Here is a 16,961-nt window from a genome sequence, read left to right on the forward strand (position 1 = left end):
CAATGTCAAATCAAACACTTTTTCTCTCTCATTACTTATTAATTTTCCAAACTCATAAAAAATTAAAATAAAAATTTAATTAATTATTGATTTATTTAGAGCTAGGGATGCCTGCAGCCACTTGCTTGATTAGCTTTTGTCTCTGTCGACTTTGTAAGGTTATAATCAGGTACATTTGTTAGTAGTATTACATTCTACGTGGCAGCATATAAACCGTTTGATCAAATATCTGAGTGATGTGATTGTCCAATTGGAGGCTGCCACTGCCACTGCCACAGCATCTGTTCTCTCTCCGTGGGGGCTTCTTTGATTGATTGTGACTTCTAGATTGCGTATCTCTTTGCATTTTTATTTTTATTTATTTATTTATTTATTTTTTAATTTTTTTTTATTTTACTTTTACTTTTAAAATTTTTACTCTCTTTTTTATCTTTTTGCTTGCATCAAATTTTAACTTTTATTTATATATATATATATATAGTAAAGTAGGTCGGGAACAAGGTTGGAGTCGAGGACAGGAAATGTAATCTTATCCCCGACTCCGTTTAGCTCATAAGAAAAAAAAAAACATATTTGCATATTGTTTGTATGAAAAAAAAAAATTGTAATTGAATTTTAAATGAACCTTAAAATTTAATCCCGAACCTGTTTAAATGTTAAAATTAATTTATATAGTTTCATAAATTTCTCGACTAAAAAAACGTAATTGACTTTTCATTTTGTTTCAACTTCGTTTAGTAATGCAAAATTCTCTTAGTTTGAACTTAATATTTTACTTTATATGTGAGTATGACCCATCTTATTTGACATCGTACTCTAGTCAAAGGGTTGACTTTTTTAGATGTAGTAAACCACACAATTTAATCAATAATGTCACGATGGTTCTAATCTCAATATGCTTAGTAGATCGTCTAAAACTCCACACTTTTTGTAGCTTGTTTAGCATTCACCTTGATCGAGTTAGTTCAAATATAATATAAACTGAGCAATTTTTGATAATCAAAGTCAAGTCATCTAACCTTTTGTTGAGCGTACATTGCTTCTAAAGTCCACACGACTCCAAAATTAAAATTCAGTAAAACAATGAATCACTGAATACAAAAAAAGCTAAGAAAAAGAGCGTCAGTTTCAATCATAAGAAATCTATTATAACAAATATGCTGATTCGAACTATAAACAAAACAATGAAATCTTTTTCGCTATAGTTTTTCATTTTCTCTCGGTCAAAAAATAACTCGATAATTCATCGATCCATTTCTTATTAACAAATTTGAATAAATATTTTATAAAAAAATGGACATAAAAAAAAAAAAAAAAAAACGGAGGCAATTTTCTCTCACTTCATAATGGAATAAATAATAAATAAATAAATAAAAAGAAAAAAAAAAGAAAAAAAGAAAAAAAAAATGGACACCTCAATTTCCAAGCACCACAGTTGAATAGTTGGTCCATTTGGTTAAGTGGATACGGCATCTAATCCAAAGATCTCAAAATTATTATTATGAACAAACAAAAACTAAAAAATCTCTCGAATTTTGTTTCTAAATCCCATCTTTTCTTTGCTACAACCCCAAGAATCTATGCTCACTTCTCTCCGCCGTCCACCCATTCACTGCCGCAACCGCCGCCGCCGTCCGGGGATTCTCCATCGACCTCAATCACCCAATAACCAGATTCCGACCTCTGTTTTTCCTGTCTCTGTTTCTTTCTTCCGCCGCCGTACAGGACTTTCAATTCTACTCTGTTTATTTTAAAGGGGTTTTTCGTATGCTGCCCGGCGATGCCGACGCCGGTGAGCGCTGCAAGGCAATGCTTGACGGAGGAGGCGGCTAGGGCTTTAGACGATGCTGTTTCCGTTGCTCGCCGCCGCTGCCACGCTCAAACTACCTCTCTTCATGCTGTCTCCGCTTTGTTATCTTTACCTTCCTCTGCTCTTCGCGATGCTTGCTCCCGCTCCCACAGCTGCGCGTACCCTCCACGCCTCCAGTTCCGAGCACTCGATTTGTCCGTCGGCGTATCTCTCGATCGGCTTCCTTCCTCCAAACCCTCCGATGAGCCACCGATTTCGAATTCCCTTATGGCCGCCATCAAACGATCCCAAGCCAATCAACGGCGACACCCAGATAGCTTCCATCTCTATCAGATTCATAATCAGCAACAAACCCCTTCGCTTTTAAAGGTAGAACTTAAGTATTTTATTTTGTCGATTCTTGATGATCCGATTGTGAGTAGGGTTTTTGGTGAAGCTGGGTTTCGAAGCTGCGACATTAAATTAGCGATAATGCATCCACCTCTGTCTCACCATCCTTCCCGATTCTCCCGTTCCGGTCGTTTCCCTCCGATTTTCCTCTGTAATCTCCCGGATTCCGATGTGGGTAACCGGAATTTCCCCTTCCCTTTCACTAGCAGCCATGGAAATAGCGATAACGATGCCAATTCCAGAAGAATCGGTGAGGTTTTAGTGAGGAAAAAACAGAGGAATCCATTATTGATTGGTGTCTACGCCGTTGAAGCTCTCCGGTGCTTCACTGATTGTGTTCATAGCTGTAAATCTGATGTTCTTCCAGGGGAACTTTCTGGATTAAGGGTAGTTTGCATTGAGAAGGAGATTTCTGAATTTGTGAGTGGAAATGTTAGCAAAGAGAGTGTAAAATTGAAATTTGAGGAGGTTTCTGGGATGGTTCAGCAATGTTCAGGGCCTGGTTTGGTAGTGAATTATGGGGAATTGAGTAACTTAGAAGAAGAAGATGATGATAGCAATGGCATGAGTTTTGTGGTATCACAACTTACAGCTTTGTTGAAACTTCACAATGGGAGAGTTTGGTTGATTGGAGCTGTTGGAACTTACGAGCTGCACGAGAAGTTTCGGGTTCGGTTTCCAGCCATTGAAAAGGATTGGGATGTTCATGTTCTTCCCATAACTTCTAAGTCCATGGTGGATGTGTTTGGAGGTAAATCCAGGTGAGTTTCTTGAGCTTTTTATAGCTGCTACTCTTAGCTCAAATGGGTTGTTTTTTAATATTACTTTCGCTGCTTGGATATCATTGAAATCTGAGCTTTTTATAATCTGCTATCAATGAAGAAGATGATGATAGCGATGAAGGGCCATTTTGTGTTTTGATTGTTTGTTCATCTTTTGGTCTGAAACATTCTTAGCTGAAAATAAGGTTTTTGTGCTGATTGCTGCAATGATTAAGAACATGTTTTGACTTAGAAGGGGTTATTATAATGTTGTTAGATCTGGTTTCTTCATGTTTTGTTTTTTGTTTCTTGTTCTTTTGAAGAACATGCCGGCATTATTTTATTGAAGAAGGGATGTTTTAAAGTTTATAAAATAAAGTTGTACTTTATATTAGGTGTAGTTTTCTATTGGGTTCCTCAACTTTTTCTCCCTTTTCTTCTATTGTGCTCCCTAACCTTTCATAATATCCGTTTAGTCCTTGAACTTTTAGATATAGTCATCAAGCCTGCCGCTATCAAATATTGTTTGCTGTCAATTTCACGGTTTTAAAACGTGTCTACTAGGGAGGGGTTTCCACACCCTTATAAGGAATGTTTCGTTCCCTGCCGTCAACCTCACGGTTTTAAAATGTGTCTACTAGTGAGAGGTTTCCACACCCTTTTGAGGAATGTTTCGTTCCCCGCCGTCAGCCTCACAGTTTTATAATGTGTCTACTAGGAAGAAGTTTCCACACCCTTGTAAGGAATTTAAAATGTGTCTACTAGTGAGAGGTTTCCACACCCTTTTAAGGAATGTTTCGTTCCCCGCCAAGAGGTTTCCACACCCTTATAAGGAGAGGTTTCCACACCCTTATAAGGAATGTTACAGTTTTAAAATGTGTCTACTGGGAAGAAGTTTCCACACCCTTGTAAGGAATGTTTAATTCCCCGCCGTCGACCTCACGATTTTAAAATGTGTCTACTAGAGAGAGGTTTCCACACACCCTTATAAGGAATGTTTCGTTCCCCTCTCGAACCGATGTGGGATCTCACAGTCCACTCCCCTTGAAGTCCCAACGTCCCCACTGATACACCGTTCGGAACCTGGCTCTGATACCATTTGTGACAGCCCAAACCTACTGCTGGTAGATATTGTGTCCCATTTAGCCTGTTACATATCGCCGTCATCCTCATGATTTTAAAACATGTCTATTAGGGAGAGGTTTTCATACCCTTATAAAGAATGTTTCGTTCTCCTCTCTAACCAATGTGGGATCTCACACAACATTTTAGTCTTTAAACTTTTAAAAGGTTCATTTTAGTTCTTGAAGTTTTGAAAAACAATAAGTTTAGTCATTAATAACAACTTCGAGTATGTGTACTAAGTTATATGTAAGTTAGGGACAAACATTTGACAAGTTGATATTTGAGTCGAATCATGTATATGATAGATCTCATAGTTCATGCTTGTAATTTGCAGTTTAATGGGATCGTTCGTTCCATTCGGTGGATTTTTTCCTTCGCAATCGAGTTTCCCAAGTCGGTCAAGCAGTTTGAATCAGTTCACTCGCTGTCATCAATGCACCGAAAAATACGAGCAGGAAGTTGCTGCTATATGGAAGCCAGGATCGACTACTCTCCCCGGTCGACACACTGAAAGTTCCTTACATATACCAACGACTGAACCAGATGCAAAAACCAAGGAATTTGATGTGTGTAAGGTGTGTTACTCTTTCATAGTAAATTTCTTCAACTTTTCGTGTCGTTGATTCACTCCCGAGTAATTACGTTCTTATGAACTTGATCCAGCGCAGACCAGTGACGACACAAGTACATTGAGTGATAAGCTAATTGGACTGCAAAAGAAGTGGAACGATATCTGCCGTCTTCATCAAACGCAACGGTTCCCGAAACTCGACATTTCACATACTAGGCATGGGATGGTTCTTGAGTCGACTCGAGTTGCTTTAGATCACGATAGAAGTGGTGAAGAACCGTCATCTGTAACTGGAGAAAGATCTGTAAGTACAAATCCGAGGTTATCTAGAGACTTGCATAACAAGCAAGGCAGGCAGATATCGGAGATTTCCGACACTCACACCAATAGTTTCCAACCGAGAACTGTTGTTCCAGAACGGTGTCTTAACTCTGATAAACTATTACCCGCACCCGTCTTCTCGGTTACCACTGATTTGGGTCTCGGGTCGTTATATGCATCAGCTGGTGAGAACAAGAGAAAAGTTTCAGAATTAGAGAGTCGGACAGAGTGTAGGCCAAGCAACGATAACCCGGGCCAATCGCTCGGTTGCTCTGATCCGAATGCTGGACGACGACAACTTGACATGAGAGAGTTCAAGCCACTCTGGAATGCGCTGATTGAAAAAGTTAGCTGGCAAGGAAAGGCCATAAGTTCTATTATCGAAACCATTCTTCGTTGTCGGAGTGGTAGCGGAAGGCGGCGTTGCTCGAGTTCAAGGCAAGATATTTGGCTAACATTCCTTGGTCCCGACATGATAGGAAAGCGTAAAATTTCGTTAGCTCTTGCTGAGTTGATGTTCGGAAGCAGAGAAAACCTTATCACAGTCGATTTCGGTTCACAGGACCGTGATCGCCGACCGAACTCACTCTTTGACTGTGAAGGATTAGATGGTTACGACGAGCGGTTTCGTGGACAAACCGTTATTGATTATGTTGCTGGGGAGTTGAGGAAGAAACCCTCTTCGGTTGTCCTCCTTGAGAATGTCGACAAGGCCGACGTTCGGGCCAAGAGTTGCTTGTCCCAGGCAATCACGACCGGTAAGTTTCCAGATTCACACGGGAGACAAATTACCATAAATAACACAATTTTCGTGACAACGTTGAGGAACAAAAACGTCGACAAAACGTTCGATGTACAGACTGAATTTTCCGAGGAGAGAATACTTACAGCCAAGAACTGTCAAATGCAATTACTAGTAGGAGGATTTTCAAGTGATGTCAATGAACACGACACGAACGTTAGAATTGCATCTGCCCGTGGAGGCTTGAACCTCTCGAAAAAGAGAAAATTACACGAATCCACAAATCGGGAAACGAACTCAGAGACGCAGGAGAAGGCATCCTCATCGAAGTCGTTCCTAGACTTGAATCTCCCAGTGGAAGAGGTCGAAGAAGAAGAAGAAGAACCGAACTACAGTGATTGCGATAGCGACTCGATATCAGAAGGCTCGGAAACATGGCTAGACAAATTCCTTGAACAAGCAGACGAGAAGGTCGTGTTCAAACCATATGATTTCGACGAAGCAGCGGAGAGGCTAGTGAAGGAAATACGCTTGCAGCTCGAAAGGGTGTTCGGAAGCAAGGTCGTATTGGAGATCGAGTACGAAATAGTCATCCAAATCCTTGCAGCGAAGTGGCTATCAGAGAAGAAAGGAGCCATGGAAGAATGGGCGGAGCTTGTTCTTCATAGAAGCTTTGTGGAAGCAGAACAGAAGTACCAAATGGGGTCTGGTTCTGTAATCAAACTTGTTTGTAAACAAGATGGTGTAGTTGAAGAACAAGCAGCTGGTGTTTTTCTACCTGCTACGATCAATTTGAATTGAACTACATTTTTTTTTTGTAATGTAAATTATTATATTTGTATAATCCGAGTTTTAGTATTTAATCTTTCAGAAATTTGTGTACTTTTGAACTAAAAATTCAAAGGAAAGATTCTTTGTTCGTACGCGAATTCAAATTCAAATTGTAAATACAATTTGAAATCAGAATCTAGAACAGGATTTTGTTTTTCCGGTTCAATTTTTGGTGAGCTTAGTAAACTATAATTCGAAAATTTACATGTTAGTCGTTGATTTTCAGATGAAGATCGAATCATACATTTGTTCTGCAAATTCCTCTATCAATCCTTCAAGAATGAACGAATCAAAACCTTCAATTATACTCTCAACTCCAAGTTCTTCATGTTCTTCACAAAATTTCCTGTAATTCCAAATCGATTTCACCAATTCCATCTCTGTTATTTTACAAATCTCTTCTTCAATCGCTCTCGTCTTCGCGGGGTTTCCTTCTTTGATTATCAAATCATCGTCGTCCAGAGATCGGCGCTGAGAGATTTCGAGCTCCGGTGATAATTTCCTTCGACTATTTACGGGGGATTTCGAAGCGGCGTCTCCTGAAAGAGTGCGATTTAAGGAATTTTGGACACAAATTGAAGAATCCGAATTAGAGTTTGTTGAAGAAAGCGAAATAAAACCTGATAATGGGGCTGCTTCTTCAGAATCTCGGAGGAATTCACTGCTATCAAGAACTGATACTGGGCTTAATTCGTCGGAGCTCTGCTCTGATTCTACCTTCCTTGTTGATCTTCTGCCATGGCGATCCTTGGTTGAAATTCTGGAGGTTGGTTTATTTCTTGAGACTCTTTTTCTTGATTTCTTCTTTTGTTTCAAATCGATTAGGACGAACTCTTTGGCTTCTTCTGGATTGAATATCTTCTTCTTCGTCTTTCTCACGTAAGAATGCTCTGTTTTGTTGCTTCCCCTGTTTTGACATTTTTCTTCTCCATGCCTTCTTGCTTTCGCTTTGAATTCTTCATTTTTGCTGTCTCCTTCGAAGCTTAGGATGAAGTAATCTTCATTTTCAAGCTCGAGGAAGGTGGGTATCTCTCGAAACGACTGTGTTGATCTAACCCCTTTATGTTTGCCTTCAAGGTGTTTGTAAAAATGCTCCACAGAGTTCATGGATTGAGTTCTTGCTATTGAATTACAATTCTGCTTCATATCTGGCATGGTATCCAAACCCATCAGCCTGGCCACAATTCCAGCGGTGGGCTTGGCCTCATTTGTGTCTTTCATGACACCCACGTTCTTAACATTGTCCTCAGACTTTAATGAGTTGGTTTCTTCAGTGATCTGATCGGACGGGTGCGTCGGGAGGCTACCGGAGCAGAGAATTCGGCGGAGAATTCCCGAAAGGCAGCTGGGGGTAGCTGCAGCTCTGGGGTTGCAGACATGAGCATCAAAGTTGGAAGCGGAGAAGGAAGAAGTGGAAGAGCAAGAAGGAGAAGGCAACAACAACTTCATGCTGAGTTTTGAGGTCAGTAAGATATGAAATTGAGTTAAAAAAACACACAAAAGTAAGAAGGGTTATGTGTATGTGCTGTTTTCTTTTTTGGTGGTAAAGCAAGCAATCACAGAAAACAAAGCAAAGAAGAAAATTTGAATGCATATGATGGAAAGTGAGAAAGAGAATGATAAAGTGGCGGGGTTTGTGTTTGAATAACTTGGCTGTTCTAGTTTATTTATGGTGGCTGGGCCAGGATTATGTCTGCTACCACTTTTGAGGGGTCAATTCCTTCAGTTTTGTTGCTTCCCCACTTGACTTCAAAGCCTTTGAACAACCATTGCTCTTTGCATTTAGCCTTAGAACTCTTGATTTTGAATATACTCACTACTAGTAGATATTGCTTTTCTTTTCGGACTTTTCCATAAGGTTTTTAAAACGCGTATATTAGGAAGAGGTTTCCACACCCTTATAAATAATGTTTCGTTCTCCTCCTCAATTGATGTAAGATCTTATAATCCACCTCCCTTTGGGTCTAGCGTCCTCATTGGTACCTGTTCCTCTCTCGAATCCATGTGGGATCTCATAATCCACCCCCTTCGGGACCCAGCGTCCTCCTTGGCACACCGCTTGGTGTCTGATTTTGATACCATTTGTAACAGTCCAAACCCACCGCTAACAGATATTGTTCTCTTTAAGCTTCTCCTCAAGGTTTTAAAAAGCATATGTTGGGGAGAAGTTTCCACACCCTTATAAAGAATGCTGCGTTCTCCTCCTCAACCAATGTGGGATCTCACAATCCACCCCTTTTCGAACTCCAGCGTTCTTGCTGGCACTCGTTCCTCTCTCCAACCGATGTGGGATCTCACAATCCACCTCCCTTTGGGACCCAGTGTCCTCCCTAGTACACACTGCTCGATGTCTGACTCTGATATCATTTCTAACAGCCCAAGCATACCACTAGCAGATATTATCTTCTTTGGGTTTTCACTTTCGGGCTTCCTCTCAAGGTTTTCAAAACATGTTTGCTAGAGATAGGTTTCCACACAAGGATGTTTCGTTATCCTCCTCCTCAACCGATCTAGGATCTTACAGTCCACTCCTCTTCGGGCTTCAGCATCTTCACTGTGACACTCGTTCCTCTCTCCAATTAATGTGGGATCTCACAAGAGTCCAAACATGTCGAAGAATTCAACTACCATAAGCTTGTAAAAGGGATTAAGAGGACCCATTAGAGTAAGAAGAGCATCAAACTCTGTGTAATCAATGATAGCTAGCTTTTCCTAAACAGATAGGACCCATTTAAGTTTGTAGGCTTCCATGGAAGTGAAGAAGAATATAGACATCTCGAAGAGCTCAACAACGTCTATATTCTTTACTCTCCTTCCATCTCGAAGAGCTCAAAAGAGCCTCCAACTCAGTTTGTAATCATTCATCCATAAGAGCCTAAAGTAAACAAAGGGTTCGCATCAACACACATCATCATTCTATATTGCTGAAATCTGAGTTCTTTTTTTGGGGATTGGGAATGGAGTAATGAATATGAACAGGCAATGCTTGACTTGTTATGTGGCTGTGTGTGTTCTGACTCAAAATTCTCTCTCTCTCTTCGTTCTCTCTCCTGTTTCTCTTGGTCTGGCAGCTGAAAATGGTGACAAACAAACAGCGACCACTCCACAGGCAATGTTGGACCAGAAGATTATACAGTTAATCCAAACCGACCAGTTCTGGTAAGAACAAGATTTTTGTTCTGTTCAGCTCTGCTCTGTTCTGCTCTCTCCATGTTTGTATGTTCTGTTTAGAAATTTGAATTTTAGGGTAAAGGGTATGGACTTTGATGTATATAAAGGACTGTTTGTACGTAAAATTTTACCTTACGACGAGTTCAATAAGTCTTTAATTCGACAATTTTTTAAATTTACGAATTTATTAGATATAAAATTGAAAGTTTAATGTCTAGTTGTGTTGTCTTTGTGATAGGTGGGCTAGACTCGAGGTGTTTTGGGCTTTTTTTTTTTTTTTTTTTTTTTTTTTTTTTTTTTTTTTTTTTTTTTTTTTTTTTTTTTTTTTTTTTTTTTTTTTTTTTTTTTTTTTTTTTTTTTTTTTTTTTTTTTTGTATAGAAATATTTATTACCATTTATTAGTTACTATGATATTTAATTTTACCATTTATCTTCTTTGGAAAAAGGAAAATTGGATTGGCAAACGAAAGACAAAGGAAAAGGGTTGATGGCTCTCATTTGGCATTGAAGATAAAGAAATAAAGAGGAAAGAAGATTACGTACTTTTGTTAGATTCGATCAAACGTTGTTTTTTTCGAAAATTAAGTTTATAAATTCAATTCGAGTTATGTATAATGATTGTACGGTATGCAATGTGTCGTACACATTGATGACTTCATAGCATGTTCTTGAAATCGACATTTTCATTTTGTCGATAGACTAAGCTACTTACATATTTAGGTTATACTAAAAATGTAAACTTTTAGTCTGACTACGATATGCGGATTCATTGTAATAAAAATCGCACAAATAAAATGTATCGGTACAATGGTTGTACCGTCTGGGAGATAAAATCTTCGAACTTTAAATAAATAAAAAAAAATACGTTTTAATTTGAGATCTAGATTTCAAATCTGTAGTTTATTTGAAAGTACGAGGAAGAAAGTGAAGGATATAATCGTCACAAATTGAAAATATTCCATGAAACCCACTTATATTCTTCGAGCACTGTGCTCTCCAAAGAGCAACTCTTCTCAAAATCTCAAAAGGCATTGAGTTGGAATCCCATTCTAACTAAGGATTCTTGTGGTTCTGGAGAATCTAGCTATAGGAGAATTCGGAACGGAGAACTTAAAGAGAATGCTGGTTTTAAGAATGAGTGCTGCCCTTCTCCAACCCTTATTGCACAATTGGATAGCGGACAACTAATGCGTTCCACTTATTGAACATGGTTCTATGGTCGGTCCGAAACCCTCATAATCATTAGCCAATATGCTTTTCTCTCATGCCTTTCTTCGTTCATGGTTCGATATTCTAGTGTCATAGGCGTAGAGGAACCACACCAATCCATCCCGAACTTGGGGTGTTCTAGAAATGTCGGATTGGGTAAACAACCCGACAAACGAATGGATCAGATCGGTTGGAAAATGAAAAGATTTTTACAACTTAAACCAATCATTATGTTACTTACCTATGACTCATCAATAAAAATATATCAAAAGAGTTTTTTATTTTTATGTTTTACAAATAAAATAAAAAAAGAAAAGGAAAAAAGCAACAACTTTAAATTTGAAAGTGAAAGGACTAGTGAGTAGTGGACCCCACAATGTTTCCCCATCTTCACTAATCAACCACTCATTTTGTTCTCCATCCATCTTGACCATCCATTCCTTTATTGATTATTTTTAAATATTTATTCTATATTTTAAATTTAAAATTGTATAATTTAACCCTTTTGTCGGATGCTACTTTCCAACTACTCTCTCAGCTGCCTTCCTTTAATAAAATGAACTCTTTTAAGTACACTATGTGGTACTATTTTTTTATTATTGCTATTTAATTTAATTATATAAATATCACATTATTTTTAAATATTAATGAATAAAGTCAATTATTTTCTAAAAAAATTCCATTTTCTCCCAAAAATCTCTCAACTCACTGACTCGAGATGTAACGACCCAGATCCACCGCTAGCAGATATTGTTCTCTTTGGACTTTCCCTTTCACGCTTTCCCTCAAAGCTTTCTGCTAGGAGAAGGTTTCCACACCCTTAAAAATAGTGATTTGTTCTTCTCTCCAACCAATGTGGGACATCACATGAGACCCGACCTAGAATGTGACCCACGTGCATCTCTCCAACATTGAATCTGCTCGGCTCGACAGCTCGTCCATAGCTTGAACGGCTCATTCGGTTCAGTTTGAAATTTTGATACTTCTGGAGCCATTTTGATGTAATTTGGGACATTTAAGGTCAGTATAGCTAATGTTTGGTCAATGTAAAATATTTTTTTGGCCAAACATAGATTAGGTGAATTAACTTTTATAATGATGTTTTGGATATGATGTTATGGGACTCGGCTTAGACCAACAAACTAATTGGACTTACCATTGGTATACCTTCGAACGCAATTCATCCATCTACATGTGATTTTCTGATGTTATATATTATGTTATGTTTATGTGATGCATATATGTTATGATACCATGTTTATGTTACGTCTATGAGACATTGATGAGTCATTATGATAATAATGAAAGATTTGTCATGTGGACAATATGCATGTTCGGTAAGAACTTTATGTCATGAAAAGAATGAAAATATGATGTGTATCATAACCATGTACCATGATTTGAAATTACGGGTTCTCATGCATGTTGAATATCACGCATATGATACTTTACCAATATGTGTTTGTATGGACGCGTACACCATGATATGATACGTGCTCCTTTCATTTTTCTGGTTTTTCAGCAGTAGTGTGAGCGTGTGCTGGACCATCGTTGGGAACCGAACCATCATCCGATCTGCAACCTCATAGACGTAGCCACCACCACAAATTAAAACATTTAAAAGATAGCAAATAATAAGGTCGAGATTCTCTTCCCCGATCTTTGTGGGACACATGACCTACAAAAGAAGAGATTGATTAAAGAGCTTTTCTCCAATGGAAGTATGGTCCCCTCCCAACCACATCAAAATCAGACCATTTCATTATATTACATTACAAAATCCCAAAAAACATTTGAAATCCACCAAATCTCTCCTACTTCTTTGGAATCAACCTCATAAATATATTTACTTTGTTTTCTTACTATAATTATTCAACCCAATCCAAATACTTCTATTTCTCACATCTACAAGCCAATAAATGGTTCAAAGGGAAGAACATACTTAGGGCTAACTAGGTGACTTACACGGACTTTAGGCTTTAGGGTACTTTAATCTGACTCCTTGAATTTTTCTTAGTCTGGAAGTACTAAGATCTAGACCCTTTAATTGCTGTACATGATCTTAATATGCTCAGTCTACTGGAACATGTTCTATAGAGAGAACCCACAATCAATTAAGTGGAGCTAACTCCAGTGTAGATTTGTGCAAATAAACATGTTCTATAGGGAGAACCCACAATCAATTAGGTGGATTTGTGCAAATAAATATGTTCTAAAGGGAGAACCCACAATCAATTAGGTGGAGCTGGAGCTGACCTTGATCGATCGTTGCCCATGATCCTAATATGCTCAGTCTACTGGAAGCATCTTGTCCTAGGTCATTGTTGTTCTATAGAGAGAACCCACAACCCTGATCCTGGAAGCATCTTGTCCTAGGTCATTGTTGTTCTATAGGGAGAACTCACAACCCTGATCGCTGCCCATGATCCTAATATGCTCAGTCTACTAGAAGCATCTTGTCCTAAGTCATCGTTGTTCTATAGGGAGAACCCACAATTAATTAGGTGGAGCTGACCCTCTGATCACTGCCCATGATCCTAATATGCTCAGTCTGCTAGAAGCATCGTTCTATAGGGAGAACCCACAATCAATTAGGTGGAGCTAAACCCCTGATCGCTGACCATGATCCTAATATGCTCAGTCTACAACAAGTGTCTTCCTCAGTCTACTAGAAGCGGTCATTTTTCCTAGCCAACCTAACTCAAACAACTCAAACACTCTAGTTAACTTTAGTGTAGATTTGTGCAAATAAACATGTTCTATAGAGAGAACCCACAATCAACCAAGTGAAGCTAACATACTATATTGTGCATACAGAGCTCAATGTCCATCAATTACAACTAGCACATAACACAATATCTACGTACACACAAGAAAGAAGTCGATAAATCGAGAGAATCAAACTCAACTTGTTTTATTTTTTTGTTTTTCAATTGAAGGAATCATAAAAGGATAATACAAGTGCAAACTAAAGGCAACAAGAAGAACAATTCTAAGCTTTGAAAAGAAAAAAAAAAAAAAAAAAAAAATTGTTCAGTAACTGTAAAGATAAGGATCTGTCTGGTAAAACACAACGTTGCCCTCATCACTCACGTAGTGGTCTTGTCTAAAGCTGTTCACCAAATTCTTCACCAAATGCAACGGAATTGGCCCTGATTTCTTTGGCTCTCTATAGTACTTCCCAAGCACTCCCTTAGCTGCCTTTGTCTGTAACAACACGACACATTCACGTTAACCTCATTTACAAATCATGTCATTTCGAGTATCGAGTGAATGTAGTCAATTTAGGTTACATCGGGTTCAATATTTATTGTGCCGATGTAGACATATGATGATCTCAAACGAAACGTTAAACATAGATAAACGGTTAAGATGATAAAGACGTACAGCTTCAACAAGGTGATAATGAGGAATCTGAGGGAACAAATGGTGGATAACATGAGTTCCAATATCATGATGGATGTTGTTGATCAATCCGTAATCTCGATCAACAGTTGTTAATCCGCCACGTAAATAAGTCCATTCCTGTCCGTTGATAATTAAACTAATAAAATTTCAATTCTCGAGGAAAATAAGGAAATAAAAAAGACACCTTTTTTTACTTGCCTCTCCTCTGTACCATGGCAGCTTCTGTTCATATCCATGGTGGTGAAGGTACGTCACGACGTCTAGCCATATCACGAAAATCTTCAAAAAGGAATAAAAATAATGATACCCAATTGAAATTCAGATCCAAAAACAAAAACCCATAAAGGAAAAATCAAAAAGTTTTCAACTTTTTTTGTTATTTAATGGATTTTATGAGTTGTTCCATGTGAGAGAAACGACAGAAATGGAATTTTTTAATGTGAAAAAACAGAGAAAATGGACCAACGATTCAATGGAGGCGTGTTCCTTAATTTCTGCTAAAAAAGATGAAAGAAAATGAGAGGTTATTACCCAGTAAGGGACGCCGTAGAGTTTGAAGATTTGGGTTGGACCAAAAACGAAGGACAAATAGACGAGAAGAACAGCCATTAATGTCCAACATGAGGTTGAAATCACAATGTCTTTTCGTTCATTTGGAGCGAATATATCGCTGTATGGATTGAAATGAGATCCCTCTTTTCCTGGGCTTCTCCACATCTGAAAAACAAAAATTATGAACATTGGATCCAGTTTTGAAGATCAAATCGAACATTCGAGAGTATTACCAGGTAAAATGGGTATGCGAAAATGGGGAAAGGTAAACTGAATCTGAGGATTCGTGTTCTTCTCTCCAGCTGCTTGTATGTCTTCTTCGTTAACTGAGAAAAAACAGAGGAAAAATCGCCATTGAAATGGGTGGAAAAGCTTCAGAAAAAGCAGAGGAGGACAAAACGCCATTGAAATGGGTGGAAAAGCTTGAGAAAGAAAGAACAGGGGAAAACAGAGGATTCGACAAATCCAAGGAACGTACTGGAACCCAGGATTCGTCTTTCTCGACATTTCCATGGTTTTGATGGTGGGTTCTATGGCTGATTCTCCTGTGTAAAGAAATCGAATCGATTTAGTTTCAAACACTCACAAAAAAAAAAAAAAAAAAAAAAAAAAAAAAAAAAAAAAAAAAAAAAAAAAAAAAAAAAAAAAAAAAAAAAAAAAAAAAAAAAAACAGAGAAAAACAGAGACTGTCTGGTTTGAATGTCGGAAAAACAGAGCAAGAACGATCTGGGGATTTTGAGAGGAAGAAAAGTACCATCCATGATAAGGAACCAAAATGGCGGAATGAAGAATAAGACCCATGAAGCTATTAAGCGCAGTACTGTTAGAGAAGCTCCCATGGCCGCTATGGAACAAAAAAACCAGAGAGATCAGAAACAGAGAACGTGACCCCAAAAATAAAACAGTAGAAGAAGACAAGATCGAAGAGAAACCAGTCATGGCCGAGGACGAAAATGGCCCAAAACATGGTGCCCTGAGCGATCCAGTAAATGGGCCAGACGAGCCAGGAATCGAGGTAGGCGGCGGCGGCAACCAATGCAGAGATAATGACGAAATCACGAAGAACATAAAGGAGAGAGCGCCAAGGGTTCTTGACCCAGCAATGAGGAGGAATGGCAGCACGGATCTCGGAAATACGGAAAGGGGGAGGGGCAGAGGGGTCAAAAGAGGGTGGCGCCGCCGTGCCGTTGGCGTAAACGGTGTCGTTGCCGGGGCGGGAAGCCGGCAAGGGAATGGCCATAATGGGGTGGCCGGAGAAAAACAGGGGTTGTTAGGAGAGGAAAGGAGAGGAGAGAAGGCAAATGAAGATTGAAGGAAGGTAGTAATTAAAAAGGAATGGGAATTGGTCTCTTCGCTCTCACGGAAGATCGGGGAAACGGGCCCCAACAAAAATGCTTAGTTTAGTTTAGATCAGTGTTTAAACGTCACAATCTAATTTATTTATTATGGTTGAATTAAGAACGGTTGTATAATTCAATTCATACTCTAATAGTCACGTCTTAAAATTAAATTATTACGAAGATTAAAAATATTTAAATTTATAATTTAGTGACTTGTAGGATTGTTCTCGTCAAATTCACTCCCACCATTCATATTAATAGATTTTTTTATTAAAAAAAAATGAATGCTCATCAAAATTGACCCATAAAAAGGCACACATTTCATTCCAAAAAAAAAAATAATTAAATTAACAAATTTCAATGCACAAAAATGACGTGGCATTTTTGTGCGGAAGGTCCACACGTGCGGGCCCTTAGCAATTCATTTTAAGTTTGTTAAAGGAAGAACTTTCCAATTTACCTTTAAAATATTTTTAAATTAAAAAAAAAAATAATAATAATATTTTAAAACTTTTTAAAAAAATCTAAAAAATAATTTAAAAAATACTTTTGTCGGGGAGTTTTTAAAACTATCATTAAGTTTTCATCAATACTCTTAATTTTTATTTACAAAAATTAAAAAATACATTTATTATTATTAATATGAAGAACTTTTCCAGATAACATTAAAACGTGAGTAAATAATCAATGAAGTATCGATAGACAATTTTTAACCACATATATCGATAAT

The 16,961-nt window shown here is 38.1% G+C and overlaps 3 protein-coding genes across 3 annotated transcripts; 1 reads left to right on the top strand and 2 right to left on the bottom strand.

The window, feature by feature from the left end:
* The first annotated feature begins 1,482 nt into the window (after positions 1-1,482).
* LOC111492650 (protein SMAX1-LIKE 6-like) lies at positions 1,483-6,641 on the top strand. Its single transcript, XM_023142037.1, has 3 exons — positions 1,483-2,961; positions 4,421-4,661; positions 4,755-6,641. The coding sequence occupies exons 1-3, from the start codon at positions 1,781-1,783 to the stop codon at positions 6,519-6,521; spliced, it is 3,189 nt and encodes a 1,062-aa protein (XP_022997805.1). The 5' UTR covers positions 1,483-1,780; the 3' UTR covers positions 6,522-6,641.
* On the bottom strand, positions 6,612-8,023 carry LOC111492651. The gene is made up of 2 exons (XM_023142038.1): positions 7,172-8,023; positions 6,612-7,090 (listed from the first exon to the last, which is right to left on the bottom strand). The coding sequence occupies exons 1-2, from the start codon at positions 7,998-8,000 to the stop codon at positions 6,774-6,776; spliced, it is 1,146 nt and encodes a 381-aa protein (XP_022997806.1). The 5' UTR covers positions 8,001-8,023; the 3' UTR covers positions 6,612-6,773.
* Positions 8,024-13,820: 5,797 nt separating this feature from the next.
* LOC111492652 (omega-3 fatty acid desaturase, endoplasmic reticulum-like) lies at positions 13,821-16,206 on the bottom strand. Its single transcript, XM_023142039.1, has 8 exons — positions 15,824-16,206; positions 15,646-15,735; positions 15,370-15,436; positions 15,125-15,217; positions 14,871-15,056; positions 14,538-14,618; positions 14,319-14,456; positions 13,821-14,138 (listed from the first exon to the last, which is right to left on the bottom strand). Exons 1-8 carry the CDS (start codon positions 16,129-16,131, stop codon positions 13,965-13,967), a joined length of 1,137 nt encoding a protein of 378 aa, XP_022997807.1. The 5' UTR covers positions 16,132-16,206; the 3' UTR covers positions 13,821-13,964.
* Between the last annotated feature and the right edge of the window lie 755 nt (positions 16,207-16,961).

The sequence above is a fragment of the Cucurbita maxima genome, unplaced genomic scaffold (genome assembly GCF_002738345.1).
Source record: "Cucurbita maxima cultivar Rimu unplaced genomic scaffold, Cmax_1.0 Cma_Scf00018, whole genome shotgun sequence".
Classification (NCBI taxonomy): Eukaryota; Viridiplantae; Streptophyta; class Magnoliopsida; order Cucurbitales; family Cucurbitaceae; genus Cucurbita; species Cucurbita maxima.

What these genes read in the sequence shown, in the direction of transcription:
- LOC111492650 (XM_023142037.1), top strand. Translation starts at nt 1,781, where the DNA reads ATGCCGACGCCGGTGAGCGCTGCAAGGCAATGCTTGACGGAGGAGGCG. An exon ending in GTGTTTGGAGGTAAATCCAG is followed by an intron (nt 2,962 to 4,420) that starts GTGAGTTTCTTG and finishes TGTAATTTGCAG; the next exon opens with TTTAATGGGATCGTTCGTTC. An exon ending in AGGAATTTGATGTGTGTAAG is followed by an intron (nt 4,662 to 4,754) that starts GTGTGTTACTCT and finishes GATCCAGCGCAG; the next exon opens with ACCAGTGACGACACAAGTAC.
- LOC111492651 (XM_023142038.1), bottom strand. Translation starts at nt 8,000, where the DNA reads ATGAAGTTGTTGTTGCCTTCTCCTTCTTGCTCTTCCACTTCTTCCTTC. An exon ending in AGAAGCAGCCCCATTATCAG is followed by an intron (nt 7,091 to 7,171) that starts GTTTTATTTCGC and finishes GCACTCTTTCAG; the next exon opens with GAGACGCCGCTTCGAAATCC.
- LOC111492652 (XM_023142039.1), bottom strand. Translation starts at nt 16,131, where the DNA reads ATGGCCATTCCCTTGCCGGCTTCCCGCCCCGGCAACGACACCGTTTAC. An exon ending in TTCGTCCTCGGCCATGACTG is followed by an intron (nt 15,736 to 15,823) that starts GTTTCTCTTCGA and finishes TTTGTTCCATAG; the next exon opens with CGGCCATGGGAGCTTCTCTA. An exon ending in ATTATCACCTTGTTGAAGCT is followed by an intron (nt 14,139 to 14,318) that starts GTACGTCTTTAT and finishes GTGTTGTTACAG; the next exon opens with ACAAAGGCAGCTAAGGGAGT.